The sequence below is a fragment of the Podarcis muralis genome, chromosome 13 (assembly GCF_964188315.1).
Source record: "Podarcis muralis chromosome 13, rPodMur119.hap1.1, whole genome shotgun sequence".
NCBI classification, from domain to species: Eukaryota; Metazoa; Chordata; class Lepidosauria; order Squamata; family Lacertidae; genus Podarcis; species Podarcis muralis.
Window position 1 is genome coordinate 3,132,613 of NC_135667.1, and position 20,109 is coordinate 3,152,721.

The 20,109-nt window shown below is 51.9% G+C and overlaps 2 protein-coding genes across 4 annotated transcripts; both read right to left on the reverse strand.

The window, feature by feature from the left end:
• Window positions 1–1,513: 1,513 nt before the first annotated feature.
• Window positions 1,514–9,166, reverse strand: TMEM102 (transmembrane protein 102). 3 transcript variants are annotated; one of them, XM_028703424.2, is made up of 3 exons: window positions 9,081–9,166; window positions 6,506–6,773; window positions 1,514–4,881 (listed from the first exon to the last, which is right to left on the reverse strand). In XM_028703424.2, exons 2-3 carry the CDS (start codon window positions 6,696–6,698, stop codon window positions 3,863–3,865), a joined length of 1,212 nt encoding a protein of 403 aa, XP_028559257.2. In that variant the 5' UTR covers window positions 6,699–6,773; window positions 9,081–9,166; the 3' UTR covers window positions 1,514–3,862. The 3 variants fall into 3 exon arrangements, with proteins under 3 accessions (XP_028559257.2, XP_077772925.1, XP_028559258.2); XM_077916799.1 differs by lacking the exon at window positions 9,081–9,166 and adding an exon at window positions 9,029–9,069; XM_028703425.2 differs by lacking the exon at window positions 9,081–9,166 and adding an exon at window positions 8,413–8,980.
• A 2,462-nt stretch (window positions 9,167–11,628) lies between these two features.
• LOC114582613 (uncharacterized) lies at window positions 11,629–18,820 on the reverse strand. The gene is made up of 3 exons (XM_028703773.2): window positions 18,559–18,820; window positions 16,195–16,252; window positions 11,629–12,604 (listed from the first exon to the last, which is right to left on the reverse strand). Exons 1-3 carry the CDS (start codon window positions 18,682–18,684, stop codon window positions 11,760–11,762), a joined length of 1,029 nt encoding a protein of 342 aa, XP_028559606.2. The 5' UTR covers window positions 18,685–18,820; the 3' UTR covers window positions 11,629–11,759.
• Between the last annotated feature and the right edge of the window lie 1,289 nt (window positions 18,821–20,109).

The window sequence follows — 20,109 nt, forward strand, 5'->3', positions numbered from 1 at the left end:
AGGTGATTTGGCGTGGAATGAGAGAGAGGAGCAGGCTTTTTTGGCTCAGGGTGGCCAACTTTCCAGTTAGCATCTGTTACTGTGCCTGCAAAGCGCAGTGGGATCTGCACAGGTTAGCCCAGCAATCACGCCCTTTTCTCCATCCAGAGAAAACATTAGCTGCTCGTATCTCCCCATTGGACTGCTGCCGAAAGCACAGGAGCAGTCACAGCCACAGTCAGTTGGCAACCCCTCTTTTGTAAATCAAGGATTCGGTAGGGCGAAGAGCAGAAAGTTCAAACGCCTCTGTGTATATTGAAGACTTGGTTGTCCAAAAATAAAAATAAAAAAGGGAACTCAACCTGGAGTCCTCCAGCTGTTCGGGTCTGAAGGAATGGGTTTCCCAAACCCCCAAATCTGACTGCGCAGTCAGTCTGAAACGGGCCCCCAAATCCCCATTTTCCCTTCTCCAAGGGTGCATTAGCTAAAAACCATTAACTTGAGCTCTTGAGCAAATGTATAACAGGAACCCAGCTGTATAAACAAAGCTCTCTCCTTTATCAGTCCGTGGCGCCTAATGAATGGCCTTGTCAGTTCCAAAGTGGAGCAGGGATGGCACATCTGGGTCTTATCTTACATTCTGACCACACTGACGCACAGACCTTGTCAGCCCCCTGGGAACGGCGCCAGGAGTGCTCTTAGAGTTGGTGACCTTCTTACCCCAAGATAATGAATACAGGAACAGGAACATCCTTTTATGGTCAAGAGTACAGGAGCAGGAACATCTGTTTATGGTCATGGATGTCAACTTACGTGTATAAGCTGACGTGGCTGGATTCCTGGCAAGGGGACCAGAAAGGGTATATAAGCTGTGGGTAACCGCTCTTTGGGACGAGGGTGGCGCTGTGGGTAAAAGCCTCAGCGCCTAGGGCTTGCCGATCGAAAGGTCGGCGGTTCGAATCCCCGCAGCGGGGTGAGCTCCCGCTGCTCGGTCCCAGCGCCTGCCAACCTAGCAGTTCGAAAGCACCTCCGGGTGCAAGTAGATAAATAGGGACCGCTTACTAGCAGGAAGGTAAACGGCGTTCTGTGTGCTGCGCTGGCTCGCCAGATGCAGCTTGTCACGCTGGCCACGTGACCCGGAAGTGTCTCCGGACAGCGCTGGCCCCTGGCCTCTTAAGTAAGATGGGCGCACAACCCTAGAGTCTGGCAAGACTGGCCCGTACGGGCAGGGGTACCTTTACCTTTACCTAACCGCTCTTTAAGTGCTCTTGCTGTGAACTGACTATGCAAGTACCTTCTGCTATCCAGAGAGCAGAATAAACTCTTTCTCTGAACCAAACCTCGGTGTCATTTGACTTCCTTCCTCCCGTCCGGGAGCAACGCTCACCCAACCAATCGGTAAAGTCTAATAAGGCTACAGGCCTACAACTCCCATCTGGCTGGGTGCAGATTGTGGGAATTGTAGTGCCAAACAGGTTGGCGGAAGCTGATACAGCCATTTCTACCCGACACAGACCAGACTCTTTTGCCCTGCTCAAATGGCAACGTTAGTCGTCCTTTATTGCATATTATTCACCTCGCGTACAAAGATCGCTGCCGAATATAAGACACAATTTCTCCCAAGGCCTATGAAGCGCATTCCACTTTTTACGAAAAATCTCATTATCGTCCTTCGATATCGATTTTAGATCTACGATTTCAAGATGTCGGCACCAAATCTGACCGAAAGGTTTGGCCTATGAATACCCGTGTTTGGCATTCAGTTAAACAGGGTTGTTCAGTTGTTTTACTCAAGAGTAGATTCCTTGGAGTTAGTAAACATAACTAATAAATTGACCGCCTGCAAACGACCCTTCTGCAAAAATACGATTGCCGCAAGGATAGCGACATGGTTCCTGAGCTCCTAACTCGCACCCGCCTTGACCAGCATGCCCAACGGTCAGGGATTATGAGAGTTATAGGGCAGCCTTGGCCAGCCGGGGGCAAATCAATCTGTTTTGGACTACAGTTCCCATAAGCCACCAGCACCAGCCTCCTGCGCCAGCGGAGGCTGATGGGAATTGTAGTCCAAAGCAGATGAATTTGCACCTGGCTGGCCAGGGCTGCCCTATAACTCTCATAGTCCCTGACCACTGGGCATGCTGGTCAAGGCGGGTGCAAGCCCAGGCACCACGTCGCTATCCCTGCGGCAATCGCATTTTGGACTACGGTTCCCATTAGCCACCAGCCCCATCCTCCTGCGCCAGCGGAGGCTGATGGGAATTGTAGTCCAAATCACACCCAGAGGTCGCCAGGTTGTGGGCCGGGGAGGCTGTTTGATGGAAATCATCGAAGGTGAGGGTCTCCTACCCAAGGCTTTACCCAACCCCAAAGAAACGGGAGTTGATTTGTTAATTTTTTTAGTGCTTAGGCAGAAGTTGGGGGCGTCAACAGTCGAATGGCAGCGTCCCCCTCCATCCCATATAAGAAATCCATCTAAAAATCTGTCTAAAATTTTTTTAGACAGCCCCACTGAGTCGCCCTGTGGCCTCTCTCTTTGGCAAGACGCTACACCGGTAGAACAGCAGCCCGAAGTTGCATACCCAAAAGCAAGAGGAGCGTCCCAGGCGCATCGCATCAGTTTTTGACATTGGTTTAAGGCACAATTGAAGGTTGTGGGGTGCAAAGTCCTGTCTCCCTGATCCTATGGCTCTACCCCATTAGATTCCTGCCCCCCATTGCAATGGTTTGCACCCTTCCGCTTAATCTGGGGGACCCTTAGCACGCCAGGCATACGGCTCCCGTCATCCCCGAGCACTGGGCGCGCTTGCCAGGGCTCGGAGGGTGTGGGAGTTGTAGTTCAGGACCCCACAGACGTGGGGAAAGGGTGGGCAGGAGAGGTTGCGATAATTCAGCCGTCCAGTTTCGTTTAGGGCCCCGTCTGTGCCGTTGTCTTCCGAGCTCTCTTATCCCGCCTTAACCGTCCTGGCTCCGCCCACCTCCAACCAGAATCCTGGGAGTTGTAGTTTGTTAAGGGCGCCGAGAGTTGTGAGGAGACCCCTGTATTCCCGTCACAGAGCTATAAGTCCCAGAGTTCCCCGGAAGAGGTATTGATTGTTAAATAGCCGAGAGGAATTAGGGAGGAATCTTCAGACAACACTCAGCAAATTTAGCAAACTATAGTTTCCGGGATTCTTCGGCGGGGGAGCCATGGCTGTTTAAAGAGGTATGATCCTGTATTAAAGGTATGGTGCAATGAGGTAATGGTAAGAGAATTCGGGAACTTCTCCTTGGCCACATTGAAACTGCCGTGGTTTTGGGAATTCTGGGAGCTTTTTTTCTGGGGGTACGCATACCCCTAAACATTTTGTGAATCCAGCACGGTGAATCGTCTGTTCCGTTGCTGTCCATTTACTGTATTTATTTCCCCTGATTTGAACGATAAAAATGGTGGTTTTCTGGAGTCAAAAGGAGGGGACCCCTAAACAGAAAAAAAGCACTGGTTACGGGTTTCGAAGAGTTACTTGGAGACCCCTGTATTCCCACCCCGGAGCTACGATTCCCAAAGAAGGGAGACGGTTTGATGATCCCCTCTGGCAATTGTAGCGCTATGGGGGTCCCCTCCCAAACCTCAGCATTGTTAATAGCGGACAGCTCCCAGAATCCTTTGGGGCAGCGGTTCTCAGCCTGTGGGTCCCCTGTGGACTACAACTCCCATCATCCCTGAGCTCAGCCCTTGCTAGCTAGGGATGATGGAAGTCGTAGTCCAACAAAAATCTGGGGACCCACAAGCTGAGAAAGGCTGCATTGGGGCGAAGCCATGATTGCTTCACCAATGGGCAAAGGCGGCCCTCGTTGGCCATCGTTGGCACCTGAAGCCAAAGTGCCCGTTCCGTGGAAGGGGTCACGGCGCCGCGGGGGACGCACCCCGCTCCCTGAAGGCCTTGGCCAACCGCTTGGCTTCCTTGGCACCTTCAACGGCTCGCCGGAGGAACCGGCACGGGTCAGCCCTCACCCAGGCAACTTCCCGGGCCAGGCCCTCGAGGGCCGGCCGAGCGAGCCCTTCCAGAAGGTTCCACTGCGGCAGGAAGTAGCTGGGGAGGCGCCGGTGCGCCAAGCCGGCGGAGAGGTCATCCAAGAGGCCCAGCAAGGCGTGCGCCGCGTTCTCGTCCCGGCCGAGGTAGCTGGACGGCAGCCGCTCGCACGACCACAACGCCAAGGTGAAGAGGTGGTAGGGCCCCAGGCCTCCGCGCAGGTCGCAGCCCAGCATGGCCATGGCGGCCCGAAGGGCGCGGAGAAGGGGCGGGGGCAGGATCCGACGGAGGTGCAGCTCGCTTGTCGAAAAGGCCAGGCGCCAGGCGCCGAAGGACGCAGACGGTATGAGGTAAAAGCTGCCGGCCGCTTCTTCGTCCGTCATTTTGCCGTCCCAGAAATGGGCTTGTGCCAACCACGACTGGGCAACTTCCGGCCAGCCCTTGAAGGCCACAACCGGGAGGACGTCGTAGAGGACGCGGCGAAGCCCGACGCGGACGATCAGGGAGGTGACGGAGCCGCGCCGCTCGACCCGCACGTCCGCGTCAGCGGGGAAGGAGCGCGAGAGCCACTCGCAAACCAGCTCGGCCGACAGGTGGGCCTTGTCGCCCGAGCAACAGTCCGACCAGCGGGTCAGCGTCTCGGGGCCGAAGGGCTGGAGGCTGATCTGTGCGTGGCCCGGGGGGGTCTGCTTCATGTCCAAGGTGACAGGGACCCTGGCCGCGTTCAGGACGGGCACCAGAAGGGTGAAGTCAGCGTCGTAGTCGCCCCCGGCGGAAAGAGGGCACAGGGTGCCAGGATCGACGTGGATGGTGCCCCGCTGGGCTCCGCCGGAGAGAATCAAGTAGCGGTTGATGGGAGGAAGCTTCCCCTCGGATTTCTGGACCTGACCTGGTGGGAGGAAAAAAGAAACAGGAGACTTGAGACCCCTGTTTGACCCCCTAATTTTGGGGGACTGGTTCGCCCAGCCCTCCCTTAGCAAATGGTTCTCCCTCTGCCTGGAAAGACCCCCACGGATAGTGTCCAAGGAGGTTCTGGTCAGCTGTTGCTGTTGGCATCCGTCTGTCTCGAGAGACAATGGAGTGTACCTCCGGAGGTGAAGTCAAACCGGCAAGGGAGTGTGCCTCCGGGGGGGGGAGTCAAACTGACAATGGAGTGCTCTTCTGGGGGTGAAGTCAAACTGACAATGGAGTTCGCCACTGGGGAGGAAGTCAAATCAACAATGGAGTGCGCCTCCGGGGGTGAAGTCAAACTGTTTTGTTAGCAGCTCCGAAGTGACTTCCCTGGGGCACAACTCTAGACAGTGGGGGGGGGGGGTCCAAGGCTGCCCAAATTTCAAGACCCTCCTCTCGGTCTCGCTAATGTGGTCCAAAGGAAAGCAGAACAAGATGTTTGGCACCAGCCTGGCTGCAGGAGTTGCTGGAAGGAGGCGTACGAGGCCTCATCCAACCATCCCAGCTCTACTACCAGCTTCATCCGGTACGCAGGATGAGACCCTCTCTGCCCGCAGACTGTCTCACCAGAGTGGCGCATGCTCTGGTTGGACTACAGCAATGCACTCTACGTGGGGCTACCTTTGAAGGTGACCCAGAAAATGCAATTAATCCAGAATGCGGCAGCTAGACTGGGGAACTGGGAGACCACATAACACTGGTCCTGAGAGATCTGTATTGGCTCCCAGTATGCTTCCGAGCACAATTCAAAGTGTTGGTGCTGACCTTGAAAGCCCTAAACGGCCCTAAACGGCCTCAAAGGCCCAGTAGACCTGAAGGAGCGCCTCCACCCCCATCACTCAGCCTGGACACTGAGGTCCAGCTCCGAGGGCCTTCTAGCGGTTCCCTCCCTCTGAGAAAGTGACGTCACAGGGAACCAGGCAGAGGGCCTTCTCGGTGGTGGCGCCCGCCCTGTGGAACGCCCTTCCATCAGATGTCAAGGAAATAAACAGCTACCTGACTTTTAGAAGACATCTGAGGGCAGTCTTGATCAAGAACATTTTTAATGCTTTATCCCTTTTTTATTACTATTACGGTGGTGCCTCGGGTTACAGACGCTTCAGGTTACAGACGCCTCAGGTTACAGACTCCGCTAACCCAGAAATAGTACCTCGGGTTAAGAACTTTGCTTCAGGATGAGAAGGGGGAGGCCCCATTAGCTAAAGTGGTGCTTCAGGTTAAGAACAGTTTCAGGTTAAGAACGGACCTCCAGAACAAATTAAGTTCTTAACCCGAGGTACCACTGTATTAATGTTCTGCTGGGAGCTGTTCAGAGTGGGTGGAGAAACCCAGCCAGACGGGCGGGGTATAAATATATTATTATTATTATTATTATTATTATTATTATTATTATTATTATTATTATTAGTGTAGAGTTTACCCCGAGCCTTTTCTTCTCCCGAAGATGTCCCGCAAGGCAGCCGAAGTTTAGGATCAGAGTTTACCAACACGGGCTCCCTTCCCAGGCTGACCGTCTCCCTCTGTCCCCCCTCTCCCAAACACCTTCCCTTCCAGCCACTCACCCAGCAGGGAGAAAATCTTATCCTTTGCATGGTGGAGTTCCGGGGCGTCCCGGACACCTGGGTCCCTGGCCTCGTATTCTTGGATGAGCTGGTTGATCTCTTCGATGCGTGCCCCGGAACGGAAATCCAGGTCTGTGAGAGGCTTGGCAGGGGCCGGCTTGGGGTTGGGGGGGTCCCTGAAAAGGGATGCCATCCCCCAACTTTCCAGCAGGATGAACAGAGAGAGGAGGAGAGAGAGAGAGAAAAGGGGGGATGATCTCCTCGCGACCTTCACTGGAAGAGAAAAACGACTTGATAAGGAGGTAGGATCCTGCTACTGCAGCCTCTGCTCCCGTTGAGAAAACAATAAACTTAAATTGAAAGAAGGAAGTTAAAAAATATTTGAACAATTGGCTGCAATATTTTCCAATTAATCAGAGTTTGGCAAAAGATAAAACAAAAAGGATTTGAGAAATGAAATTTCAAGGTTGGATGAGAACTTGGTGGATGTCCATGTGGGGTAGGAGGGTAGATATGCTGATACGTACAGTATAGGTAGGTATTATATAATGTAGGTATGTTTTATGTTATGAAAATAAGGTACAGTGGTGCCCCGCAAGATGAATGCCTCGCAAGACGAAAAACCCGCTAGACGAAAGGGTTTTCCGTTTTTGAGTTGCTTCGCAAGACGATTTTCCCTATGGGCTTGCTTCGCAAGACGAAAACGTCTTGCGAGTCTTGAGATTTTTTTCGCTCCCCCCCCCTTTTTCTAAGCCGCTTAGCCGCTAAGCCTTTAATAGCCGCTAAGCCGCTAAACCGCTAATAGCGCTAATCCACTAAGCCGCTAATAGGGTTGCTTCGCAAGACGAAAAAACCGCTAGACGAAGAGACTCGCGGAACGGATTATTTTCGTCTTGCGAGGCACCACTGTAGTGTGTTATGTACATGCATTGTGTAAATGTGTAAATGTATATGTATGTGTTTTATATGTTAATACAATTTATTTATTTTTTTAAAAGAGACTGGCGGAGGAGGAGGCGGAAAGACCCTCACCTCATTCTAGGTTTGTTTAAAGCATGCAAAAAGTGGGCAGTGCCGTGTAGTGGTTAGAGCGTTGGACTAGGACCTGGGAGAGAGACCCGGGTTCCAATCCCTGCTCAGCCGGGAGACTCACTGGGTGCTGACCTTGCAGGGGTGACCTTAAGCCTAACCTACCTCGCAGGATTGCTGTTCTTATGGGAATTAAATTAGGAATCCTGTACAGGCCACCTTGAGCGCATGGAAGGAAGAGGTGAGCTACAATTGCAATAGTCACATGGACTAGGCTGCCACACGGCGGCTGTTTCTGACAAATATTAAGAAATAAATTCACGGCTGGCAAAACCCCACCAACATTTGACTCTGATTGGCACCAACTAGGTTTTTTTTTTAATGTTTAATAAATTTTTTATTTTTAAACCAACAACCAAGCACAAGCATTGAAACTTCTCCCAGGCGGCTGATACATTGGGTATACATAATCAAAAATAACATATTCAAATCAACCATATGTACAATTTTATATACGTTAACCCTCCTCCCTCCACAAGGTTTATTCAACTTTTAACATTTTAATTGCCCCACATTGTTCAAACCTACCCAAATGATTCCAAAACCGATCCTCCTCTTTCTCGCTGACCTTAAACCCTTTCATTCTGTGTACCTTCACAGTTAGATATTCTAAAATTATAATATTATTCAGTTTTTTCCTCCACTGGTTCACCCCTATCTCTTCTGCATTTTTTCCAATTGCTCGCTATAACCTGCCTGGCTGCAGTTCCCATCAATTTTACCCTTTTACATTCCTCTATTGTTTTTAACTCGGATTAGAAGAACCATTAATTTAGCTATTCCCACCTTCCTGCCCACAATTCCCCATTTTTCTATACCTGATTGGCACCGACTCTTTGCTATTTTCTGGCCCGGCTTCAAAGTGAACCTTTCCCTCCTGTTCCGACATCGCGCCAAACGTTTCGATTCCTTCTTCAAGAAAGAACCCCGGGAACTGCGCTTTATCCAGGCTGCTCCCGGAACTGTAGCCGGGGTCAAACTACAGTTCGCAGCACCTGGTTAGACTACATTTCCCACGGATCGTTTTGGGCGGCGATGGAGGAGAGGGGAAAGGTGCTTTTCCGCGTCTGGTGAGACGCAGGTGGAGGAGGAGGAGGGGGGTGGCGGGCGGTGCCACCCCTGGGCTGCTTGCCAGCAAAAGGACAGGCAGGCAGGTGGCTAGGTAGGTAGGTGGGTGGGTGGGAGCTACCCGAGGGCCGGCTCAGGTGGGCGCGCTCGCCCTCGGGGGCCAGACTCCGCTGGAAATATCTCGGATCTGGACGCGCAAGGGCGGGGAATGGCTCTGCCGGCGCACCTGGGCGCGCGATGGGGACCATCGCACAGGTAAAAGGCAGGTGCAACGACCCCTGCTCCTTCCTCCTCCCTCTCTTCCTCCTTCCTCCTTTTCTTTTCCTCTCCTCCCCTTCCCTCCCTCTCCCCCCCTCCGGCTGCTACCTGCTCCGCCGAGGAAATCCAGGAAGCCCCATCCCGCTCACCTGCAACTTACCTGCCCAAGCGGAGGGCGCGCCCACAGCCAGGGAATCTCAGCCCCTAAGCACCCTGGGAAATGTAGTTTCTCCCCACTGACTCCCGCTTCCAGGCGTGCCCCAAAGCATGCTGGGAAACGTAGTATTTCCCCCCAACCTTTTTCTTTTTAACGCGCTCTCAAAAGGTCCTCCAAGGCACTTTGGGCAGTTTTGTCCAAAGCGAAGTCTTGGCTCTATTTTCTACATCCAGGGCTAATTCAGTGCAGTCCTAACAGCCCTGAGACGTCTATTTTTTTTCTCTCTTGGTTCCATCCAGCTGCAATTGTAGTTTTTAAAGTGGGTTTCCAAAATGCCTGCCTTGGGACTCCTGCCCACCTGGCCCTTGCGGTCCTTTCCAACTCTGCAATTCTGTGATTCTATGGATGCAAATACCTGCATTCCCAGGTGAGGTTACTTGGCTGCCTTAAGCGAAAACTTTGATGCCACCTTCTGCCTTGTAACTGCAGCAGTACTACAGTACAGTGGTACCTCGGGTTAAGTACTTAATTCGTTCCGGAGGTCTGTTCTTAACCTGAAACTGTTCTTCACTTGAAGCACCACTTTAGCTAATGGGGCCTCCTGCTGCCGCTGCACCGCCGGAGCACGATTTCTGTTCTCATCCTGAAGCAAAGTTCTTAACCTGAAGCACTATTTCTGGGTTAGCGGAGTCTGTAACCTGAAGCGTATGTAACCTGAAGCGTATGTAACCTGAGGTACCACTGTAGTACCTTGGTTTTTGAGCATAATCTGTTCCAGAAGACCGTTTTTGTTCTGAAACGTTCAGAAACCAAGGCATAAACAGCGGTCTGCATATTTAATAGAGAAAATTGAGAAAAATAACATACACTCAGCAGAAGCCATTCGATTTCTGAGGCGCGTTCATCAATGAAGACTTTTGAAAACCAATGTACCACTGTACTTTCAACCTTTCCCCACTCAAAAGCCACAATAATTGCTTCACGTACTGAGATATATATCCTCTCCCATGTTATGGGAATTCTAAGGTTTCAAAAATCGAACAAATGTCGGTCATTGCACAAGGAAAACACACATACATAATATGTGGGACGCGGGTGGCGTTGTGGGTAAAACCTCAGCGCCTAGGACTTGCCGATTGCATGGTCGGCGGTTCGAATCCCCGCGGCGGGGTGCGCTCCCGTCGTTCGGTCCCAGCGCCTGCCAACCTAGCAGTTCGAAAGCACCCCCGGGTGCAAGTAGATAAATAGGGACCGCTTACCGGCGGGAAGGTAAACGACGTTTCCGTGTGCTGCGCTGGCTCACCAGATGCAGCTTTGTCACGCTGGCCACGTGACCCGGAAGTGTCTGTGGACAGCGCTGGCCCCCGGCCTATAGAGTGAGATGGGCGCACAACCCTAGAGTCTGGCAAGACTGGCCCGTACGGGCAGGGGTACCTTTACCTTTACTTAAGGTCTCAAAAATCAAACAAATGTCGATCATTGCACAAGGAAAACACACATACATAAATACATTGTAATAAAAAATTTAAGGTCTTATATATATATATATGTGGACCGCATGTCTGGAGCAGCACAGGAAGACCGCTCTGAAACCATTTTGACTCCCAAGCTGACCAAATGTTTTCTTTCTCTGCAAGGAGGGAGGGGGTGAGGGAACCTTCCCATTGTCTCAGGAATTGGGAAATCACCATCTTAAAGGAATGGCCAGACTACCAGGAAAGGCAATCAGATAAGGCATTATCAGATAACCTGGCAGACAGGAGATAAACAAGGCACTCGGATTTCTGTTGTAGACCGCCTTTTCTATGATGTAAATATGATGTTTGTGGGGGGTGTCTTGGGATACACCCCTTCTGTGATGTATGTAGGATGTATGGAGGGGCGGTCTTGAGCTCCAGGGAAGGCAATTTAAAATGTGTATACAGTGGTACCTCGGGTTAAGTACTTAATTGGTTCCAAAGGTCCGTACTTAACCTGAAACTGTCCTTAACTTGAAGCACCACTTTAGCTAATTGGGCCTCCTGCTGCCTCTGCACCGCCGGAGCACAATTTCTGTTCTCATCCTGAAGCAAAGTTCTTAACCTGAAGCACTATTTCTGGGTTAGCGGAGTCTGTAACCTGAAGCGTACGTAACCTGAAGTGTATATAACCCGAGGTACCACTGTATAAGGGCAGGCACACCTTGGTTCTGTGTCCTCCTCCTTTCCTGCGTGTGAGGGGAGCACCCTGTTGCAACAGATTAATAAAGATCAGGCTTACTAGCCGCTTTGCTTCTCAATATTCTCTGGTTGGCCTCTGTTATTTTCTCCTACCGATAGGGAACCCACTTAAGGACTCTGTACGGGCTCTTGGATACCCCATAAGGGAAGAAGGGCAGGTTTTGTTTACAACACTGTACTCATTAGGCCTGGCACCCCTGGCCAGATCCTGTTTCTTCAAATTAAGAGTTAATTTCACATGGTTCATTGCTGCCTTGCTCCTGTCAGGACCCCAGGCCTAAACACAAACCAAGCCAAATCGTAAGCCAGAATCGCTGCGCAACACACAACGCTTTCGCAGAACGGACGTGCGGTCGATGGTTTTGCTTTTTATTTCCTTTCCCAACCCAAAGGTGACTCAGGCTGGGGCGGCTAGGTCCTCGTCCTCCTCTCTTGCGGGTTCCCATTTCGGATGGGGCCCCTGCTACTGTTTCACTGGGCGGTACACCCAGTCTGAGACGGCGGCCGGCTCAGGCCAGGAATACCGCGGTTTGGCACTGGGGGTCTCCGGCGGCGCCGTCCCTGGCAAAGGCCCGCCACCGATGCTGTGGAACCGGGGCGCTGCCGGTGGCGACAGCGGGCTGTTGAGCAGGTGCTCTGGTTCGGCGCGCGATTTCCGCCGGGAGGATTCCCGAGGCTCATACTCGACCGGCTGCTCTTCCGGCGTGGTCACAATGGTCCCTCGTCGCCGGTAGCTTCTCTCAGGGCTGCCCGACCGGCTCGCCGGCGGCGTTTGGGGGTGCACCGGGTAGATGTAGACTTTGGTAGGCCTGCGGCCCGCCGTCCCAGGGTATTCGGCCTCCGGTGCAGAGCGGTACTGGTTATCGTTCGCCGACAACCTCGAGAAGTAATCGGGGTTTACCGCCATGCTGTTCCGGTGATCGTTGCTGCTGCCCGAGGCCAGCATGGGGTCGGAGGAGCCGCAGGCGACGTCCCGGCAGCGGGTGACAGGGGAGGGTGCTGAGGATGTGCGCGGGCGCTGCCGGGGGTCACAGTCGCAGGTGCAGCACCGCAGAGCGTGGCATGGCAGGTAATCAGGGCAGGGGCGCCGGCCAAGGCGCTGGTGCTCTCTGCAGGGAAAAGGTTCGTTCTGCAAGTTCATGGTGACCTTCAGCGGCTCCAGGGTGCAGTGGAGGCAGCGGCGGTGGGGCGAAGAGCTTTCTCGCCGGCGTCGGCGAGGGAGGGTCTGGTCGGACCACTGCGCCGCCAGCCGCCGGGATTGGGTTCTCCTCGTCTTGGGGGTGGCGCACATCTTTGACGTCTCGGGTTCTGGGAAGAGAAAGCAAAGGGGCCGCAGCGGCAAAGATTGAACTCTCTTAAAATGTTGCATTTGAATAATGGCGAACAACTGTCCTGCTGTGTCAATGGGCTTGTTTATTATATACTATGGGTAGGCAAACTAAGGCCCGGGGGCCAGATCCAGCCCAATCGCCTTCTCAATCCGGCCCGCGGACAGTCCAGGAACCAGCGGTCCAGGAACCATGTGTGCTTTTATTTCAAATGCATCTCTGGGTTATTTGTGGGGCATAGGAATTTGTTCATATTTCCCCCCCAAAATATAGTCCGGCCCCCCACAAGGCCTGTGGGACAGTGGACCGGCCCACGGCTGAAAAAGGTTGCTGACCTATACAGTGCATCCTTCGTTCTCGAACGGCATAGTTGACGAACAAATCGGCTCCCGAACGAAAACCCAGAAGTGAGTGCTCCGGTTTCCGAACGTCTTTCGGAAGCCGGACGTCCGATGCGGCTGTCGGCTATTGTTTCCGGGGCGCCTGCACCAATTGGAAGCCGCGCCTTGGTTTTCGAACATTTCGGAAGTCAAACGGACTTCTGGGACGGATTAAGTTTGAGAACCAAGGTTCCGCTGTAGTTGAATCAGGGGTGTTTTGACTCTCCTTCGCTGGAGGTTTTTGAGCAGATGGTAGCCAATTGCCTGTCAGGGATTCTTTAGCTGCGATTTGTGCGTTAAAGGGGGCTGGACTGGATTAAAGGGGGCTGGACTAGATGACCCCGTGGGTCCCTTCCAATTCTGCAAACCTATGAGTCCATGACCTCAGAAGCTGGACTGTCCTTCATTGCAGGTTTTTAAAAAGAGGTGGGGTGCCCATCTCAGTGGCGGACTTTGGGCTCTCAAATTTTAGCAGCATTTGCGCAACACTAAAATTTTGCACCGCCCGTCCCTCGAATCTCCGATCTACATCACGGTTGTGGCGCCCCCTGCAGGTTGGTGCCCAGTACAGCCAAAATTTGTTGCTCTTAAACCGCCTCTGGCTCTCTTCCTAGCGATTCTTCACCTGTGATTCCTGCACTTCAGGGGGTTGGACTAGATGACCGCTTGGGAACCCATTCCGACTCTTAAGATTCTACGAAAGTAGCAATGTATTCCCATTGCGAGTAGCTGTACTTTATGATCAGTTTCATTCATGATGTTTCGTTGTTGTTGTTTTTTATCTGAACTGGCCTTGGCCTTCCTTCTTAAAACTTTATTTTACTTCAGTAAGATTTATGTACTGCTCGGTTGTGAAGAATGGACAAACCTCGAAGCGTTTTACGAAAACACAGAGCAAACCGTTAACATTACCGGTTAGAAAACAGATATCCGAAAGTCGGTTAGAATCAACCGTAAAGTAAAGGTAACCATTAGGTCCAGTCGTGGCTGACTCTGGGGTTGCGGCGCTCATCTTGCTTTACTGGCCAAGGGAGCCGGTGTACAGCTTCCGGGTCATGTGGCCAGCATGCAGAGCAGCGCACGGAAACGCCGTTTACCTTCCCGCCAGAGCGGTACCTATTTATCTACTTGCACTTTGATGTGCTTTTGAACTGCTAGGTTGGCAGGAGCTGGGACTGAGCAACGGAAGCTCACCCCGTCATGGGGATTCGAACCGCCGACCTTCTGATCGGCAAGCCCTAGGCTCCACAGCACCACCCGCATCCCAGAATCAACGGTAGCTAAAATAAATAAATTGAGGACTTGTAGCCTCTCAATGTCTGCGTAGACCGGCCTGATCAAAAATATTTTGCAGCTAAAAGGAGTACAGCGATGGTTCCTGACTAAGGTCAAGTGGCGGGGAGTTCCAAAGTGTACTTAAAGATCAATTTCTGACAAGTGCGGAAACTTTTCAGTCATATTACGGCTAGCGACAATAATCTTTCAAAACGGCAACCAAAGGACGATTGGGTTCCAATGCAGCGAACAAAAGGTTTGTGGGGGGGAAAGTATGCGGTTCCTCAGGGTTTAATCTTATCCCCATTGCTATTCAACATCTACATGCCTGGGATAAGGCTCGGTCGGTAGAACAAGAGACTCTAAAATTCAGGGTTGTGGGTTCGAGTCTCACACAGGGCATGTGGGATGCTCTCACAGGTGAGACTCACCTGATGCCTCCATTATACACCTTTAGGCACCAGGCAAAAACTTTCCTCTCAGACCGGATGACATTCCATGCCCTTTTTTGGTGGGGGGGTATTGGTTTGTTTCTGTCCGTATTTTTATTATTTCGTGGTTTTGATATTGCAATTTTGTGTTGTGAACCGCCCAGAGATCGACGGATGAAGTTTGGAGTACAAATTTCATGCTATAAGAATTCTAAGGTCTCAGATATAAATTGAATGTTCGCAAATGTACAAGGTAAACACATACATAAGTATATAAACCATGTGTCTGAGATAGTAAAGGCAAAGGTAAAGGGACCCCTGACCATTAGGTCCAGTCGTGGCCGACTCTGGGGTTGCGGCGCTCATCTCGCTTTATTGGCCGAGGGAGCTGGCGTACAGCTTCCGGGTCATGTGGCCAGCATGACTAAGCCGCTTCTGGCAAACCAGAGCAGCACACGGAAACACCGTTTACCTTCCCGACGGAGCGGTGCCTATTTATCTACTTGCACTCTGACCTGCTTTCGAATTGCTAGGTTGGCAGGAGCAGGGACCGAGCAACGGGAGCTCACCCCGTCACGGGGATTAGAACCTCCGACCTTCTGATCGGCAAGCCCTAGGCTCAGTGGTTTAACCCACAGCGCCACCTGGAGAGCAATCCTGAAGCTACTTTGACTCTCTCAATGACCTGAGATATTCCTCTGCAGTAAGCGAGGAAAATGGGGAAAACCTTCCCATTGTCTTTTTGCTTGCAAATCCTGTCTTAAGGGTGCATTTGTGTATGAATAGGGTGAGCCTGTGGCCTGGACTCAGGAACTAAAGTATTAACCATCACAAAAGAATGGCCAGGCTGCCCAGGTAAAGCAATCAGTGACCATTATCAGGTACCCTGGCAGACAGGATTTCTGCTGTAGAATGCCTCCTTCTGCGATGTATGCATGATGTTTTCGGCTACAGGGTGGGCAATTTCAAGAGTCTATATAAGGCCTTGCGCACTATTGTTCTGGGTCCCTCCTGCCTCCTGCATGGGGGGAGTTAGGACCCTGTTGCAACAGTTTAATAAAGATCAGGCTTACTAGCCGCTTTGCTTCTCAATATTCTCTGGTTGGCCTCTGTTATTTTCTCCTACCGATAGAGAACCTAGTTAAGGACTCTATACTGGCTCTAGGATTCCCCATAAGGGAAAAGGAGCAGGTTTTTTCTTATAACATTCGTACAGTGGTACCTTGGGTTAAGAACTTATTTCATTCTGGAGGTCCGTTCTTAACCTGAAACTGTTCTTAACCTGAAGCACCACTTTAGCTAAAGGGGTCTCCTGCTGCCGCCGCACGGTTTCTGTTCTCATCCTGAAGCAAAGTTCTTAACCTGAAGCACTATTTCTGGGTTAGCCGAGTCCGTAACCTGAAGCGTATGTAACCTGAAGCGTATGTAACCCGAGGTACCACTGTAAATGAGAATAAAACGTCCCCATAAAGGCATAAACTCACCCTTTGCGCAGAGCGTTCCAATCAGTGTCCCAAGAAGGCAGCAGAAATAATAACAGGCCTGGAGGGAGAAGAGGAAGGTGGAGGATTATAGGGGGCCAAGTCAAATGGCTGGTGGCCCCCGGGGACTCAGCTGAGGCCTCTGGCCTGGCCTTGCAGCTCCCATATCCTGAATCCAGCCGCCGGGTCCATGTAGCCCCATACAGCCAACTCTGGCTGGCAGAAGCTCTTCAAGGCTGTTTATCAGCAGCAGCTGCCTGTTCTTTTCAAACATTGCCTGGGTTTGGCGCATCTAAGCAGGGCGCTGTGGCAGGATCAAGCCAAAAAGGATGCCTTCCAGTCCAGTCCAGCGTCCTGGTCTCAAAGTGGCCTGGGGAGGGAACCCACAAGCAGGATTCGAACACAACTCTCCCTCCTGCACTGTTCAGAAGCATCGCGCCTCCAACCGTGGTGGCCGCAGCCAATATTATTTTATGGATGTTTTGTTATGTTACGGGGAAATTGGAAGGGGGTGAGAGCAGGGGCGTACGAAGGGGGGTGTCGTGGGGGCGGTCCGACCCGGGTGCCATCCCGGAGTGGGGTGACAAAATCCCCCCTGGGCGGATCGCACCGCCCCAATGCGCCGGGTTCAGGAGCAGCTAGCTCCACCACTGGAGGCAAAGACGACAAGACTCCAAATGGAGCGATTCACTGATAAATGCATCTATGTACTGGCTCAATGGGAAAACTTTAGAAATTCGTAAGAAATCACTCGTCGTGAAAGAAGAACGGCAGACGAAATTAACGGACTATGCAGAATTGCACAAAAAACGGGATTCGAAACCTTGTGTTGTGTAGGCTCCCCGCCTGCTAACCTGCTCCCTAAAATATCACTGGTTTGCTCATTTCTATATATAAAAAGGTAAAGGTAAAGGTACCCCTGCCCGTACGGGCCAGTCTTGACAGACTCTGGGGTTGTGCGCCCATCTCACTCAAGAGGCCAGGGGCCAGCGCTGTCCGAAGACACTTCCGGGTCACGTGGCCAGTGTGACATCGCTGCTCTGGCGAGCCAGAGCCGCACACGGAAACGCCGTTTACCTTCCCGCTAGTAAGCGGTCCCTATTTATCTACTTGCACCCGGGGGTGCTTTCGAACTGCTAGGTTGGCAGGCGCTGGGACCGAGCAACGGGAGCGCACCCCGCCGCGGGGATTCGAACCGCCGACCTTTCGATCGGCAAGCCCTAGGCGCTGAGGCTTTTACCCACAGCGCCACCCGCGTCCCCTTTCTATATATAGGTTGCCTATATATGGCTTGAGATACCTATGAGGTCCATAAATGACCATATATTCAACACACACAAAAACAGTGACAATTTGTTGTTGAAAAAGGATAGCTGGACATATAAAGGGCACTAGTTAGCTTAAAGGGAAAGGGACCCCTGACCATTAGGTCCAGTCATGGCCGACTCTGGGGTTGCGGCGCTCATCTCGCTTTATTGGCCAAGGGAGCCAGCGTACAGCTTCCGGGTCATGTGGCCAGCAGGACTAAGCCGCTTCTGGCGAACCAGAGCAGCACACGGAAACACCGTTTACCTTCCCGCCAGAGTGGTACCTATTTATCTACAGTGGTACCTCGCAAGACGAATGCCTCGCAAGACGAATGCCTCGCAAGACGAAAGGGTTTTTGGTTTTTTGAGTTGCTTCGCAAGACGAATTTCCCTATGGGCTTGCTTTGCAAGACGAAAACGTCATGCAAGTTTGTTTCCTTTTTCTTAAAACCGTTAATACCCAGGGTGCATTGCTTGAAGAGGTTCAGTTGCATGCGGTGTGGTAGCCTTTTTTGAGGTTTTTTGAAGACTTTGGTGATTTTTGAAGCTTTTCCAAAACTTCTTTTGAAACCGTGCTTCGCAAGACGAAAAATTCGCAAGACGAGAAAACTCGCAGAACGAATTAATTTCGTCTTGCGAGGCACCACTGTACTTGCACTTTGATGTGCTTTCGAACTGCTAGGTTGGCAGGAGCAGGGACCGAGCAACGAGAGCTCACCCCGTCGCGGGGATTCGAACCGCCGACCTTCTGATCGGCAAGTCCTAGGCTCTGTGGTTTAACCCACAGCCCCACCTGCGTCCCTTTCAGTAATGGAATAGGGCGCCCCTATTTTCATCAGATAAATGCGGGAGGGTGTGGAACAGGATGCTGTCCTCGACGGGCCTCATCCTGCAGGTACTTCCGATTTGTAGGGAAGAGTGCTGACTCTCAGGGTCAGAGCATCACAGCGCCACCAGGTTTGTGGCTCCACAAAGACCTCCAGTCCCCTTGCCCGCCAGCGCTTCAGGGGCCTAATCCAGACCCTCCCTCCCCGCAGATGCACGCCAACGGCCCCCTCACCGCTGCGGCCAACTTCAGCGCCAGATGGACCAGGACGATCAAAGCGACCAGAATGGCGATGGTTTCATGGAGCTCCAGGCAGCATCCCTCGGGGGACGGGTGGCAGTGCAAGCTGGACTCCCCCATGGGAGAGGCGACTGGGCCAGCAGCTGGCTGGCTGAGCCCCACATCCCCACCGGCCTCCACGCCCAGGGGCACAGGGCAGGGCAGCTGTCCAGCCGGCAGGAGCTAATGGCCGGCCGGGGAGGCTGAGGGGAAAGGGGGTTTGTGATGCAGTTGCCCCGGCAGCCGGGAGGGGTATTGTGACACGGGGGGGGGGGCAAGAGGCAAATGGGCCTCTGTGGGGAGGTGGTCTCTCTATAGGGTGCAAGTGTGATAGGAATTTTGAGGTCTTAGATATATGTTAAATGTTCATCAATGTACTAGCCAAGCACGTACATAGATCAGCACAGGAAGACCGACCTGGAACCGTTTTGATTCCCAAACTGAGCAAATGTTTTCTCTGCAAGGTCAAAGGAAAATGGAAAAGCCTGCCCATTGTCTCCTCCTTCACAAATCCTGTCTTAAGGGCACATTTAAGATGTGAATAGGGTGTGAGCCTGTGACCTGGCCCAGGAACTGCAGTATTTTTCGCTCTATAAGATGCACCAGAGCATAAGACGCACCTAGTTTTTGGAGGAGGAAAACAAGGAAAAAAATTATTTTGAATCCCAGAAGCCAGAACAGCAAGAGGGATCGCTGCGCAGCGAAAGCAGCGATCCCTCTTGCTGTTCTGGCTTCTGGGATAGCTGCGCAAAATACAGTGGTGCCTCGCAAGACGAAATTAATTCATTCCGCGAGTTTTGTCGTCTTGCGATTTTTTTCGTCTTGCAAAGCACGGTGTCAGAAAAGTTTTGGAAAAGCTTCAAAAATCACCAAAGTCTTCAAAAACCTCAAAAAAGGCTACCACACCGCGTGCTATGAGTTGCTCCTCGAAGTCCAGTCGCAACTGTATTAACGGTGTTAAGAAAAAGGAAACAAACTTGCAAGACATTTCCGTCTTGCGAAGCAAGCCCATAGGGAAAATTGTCTTGTGAAGCAGCTCAAAAAACAAAAAACCCTTTCGTCTTGCGAGTTTTTTGTTTTGCGAGGCATTCGTCTTGCGAGGTACCACTGTACGGCAAAAAATACGGTAAGTATTTATCATTACAAAAGACTGGCCCTCTTTGAAAAAGTTTGGACACTGTTAAGTTGTGGGTGAACATCTCAGACGACACAGCGATTCTTCAAACAGCTCTTGTTTATTCACAGGCCAGAACAGAACTGAACTGAAGGGTTCAGCCAGCCTGCTTATATAGAGCTCCACTACAACGCAACTGTAACCACTTTCTGTAACTATCCAATCACTGAACATCACTTTCAATCCCTTATTTGCATATGTGGACCTGAGTGAAAACTATCTACAGTATCCCCCTGCTGGCCCAGGGTGAGAACTTCAGTGCATAACAGACACCACTGCCTTATGGGGTACCCAAGAGCCCGTACAGAGTCCTTAAGTAGGTTCTCTATCAG

Bases quoted from the DNA above. Each gene is read 5' to 3' on its own strand.
- TMEM102 (XM_028703424.2), bottom strand. From the start codon at position 6,698: ATGGCATCCCTTTTCAGGGACCCCCCCAACCCCAAGCCGGCCCCTGCC. The intron at 4,882-6,505 runs GTGAGTGGCTGG...TCCTCCCACCAG, and splicing joins TAAGATTTTCTCCCTGCTGG to GTCAGGTCCAGAAATCCGAG.
- LOC114582613 (XM_028703773.2), bottom strand. From the start codon at position 18,684: ATGGGGGAGTCCAGCTTGCACTGCCACCCGTCCCCCGAGGGATGCTGC. The intron at 16,253-18,558 runs GTGAGGGGGCCG...TTCTCCCTCCAG, and splicing joins CGCTGAAGTTGGCCGCAGCG to GCCTGTTATTATTTCTGCTG. The intron at 12,605-16,194 runs GTGAGTTTATGC...TTCTCTTCCCAG, and splicing joins TGGAACGCTCTGCGCAAAGG to AACCCGAGACGTCAAAGATG.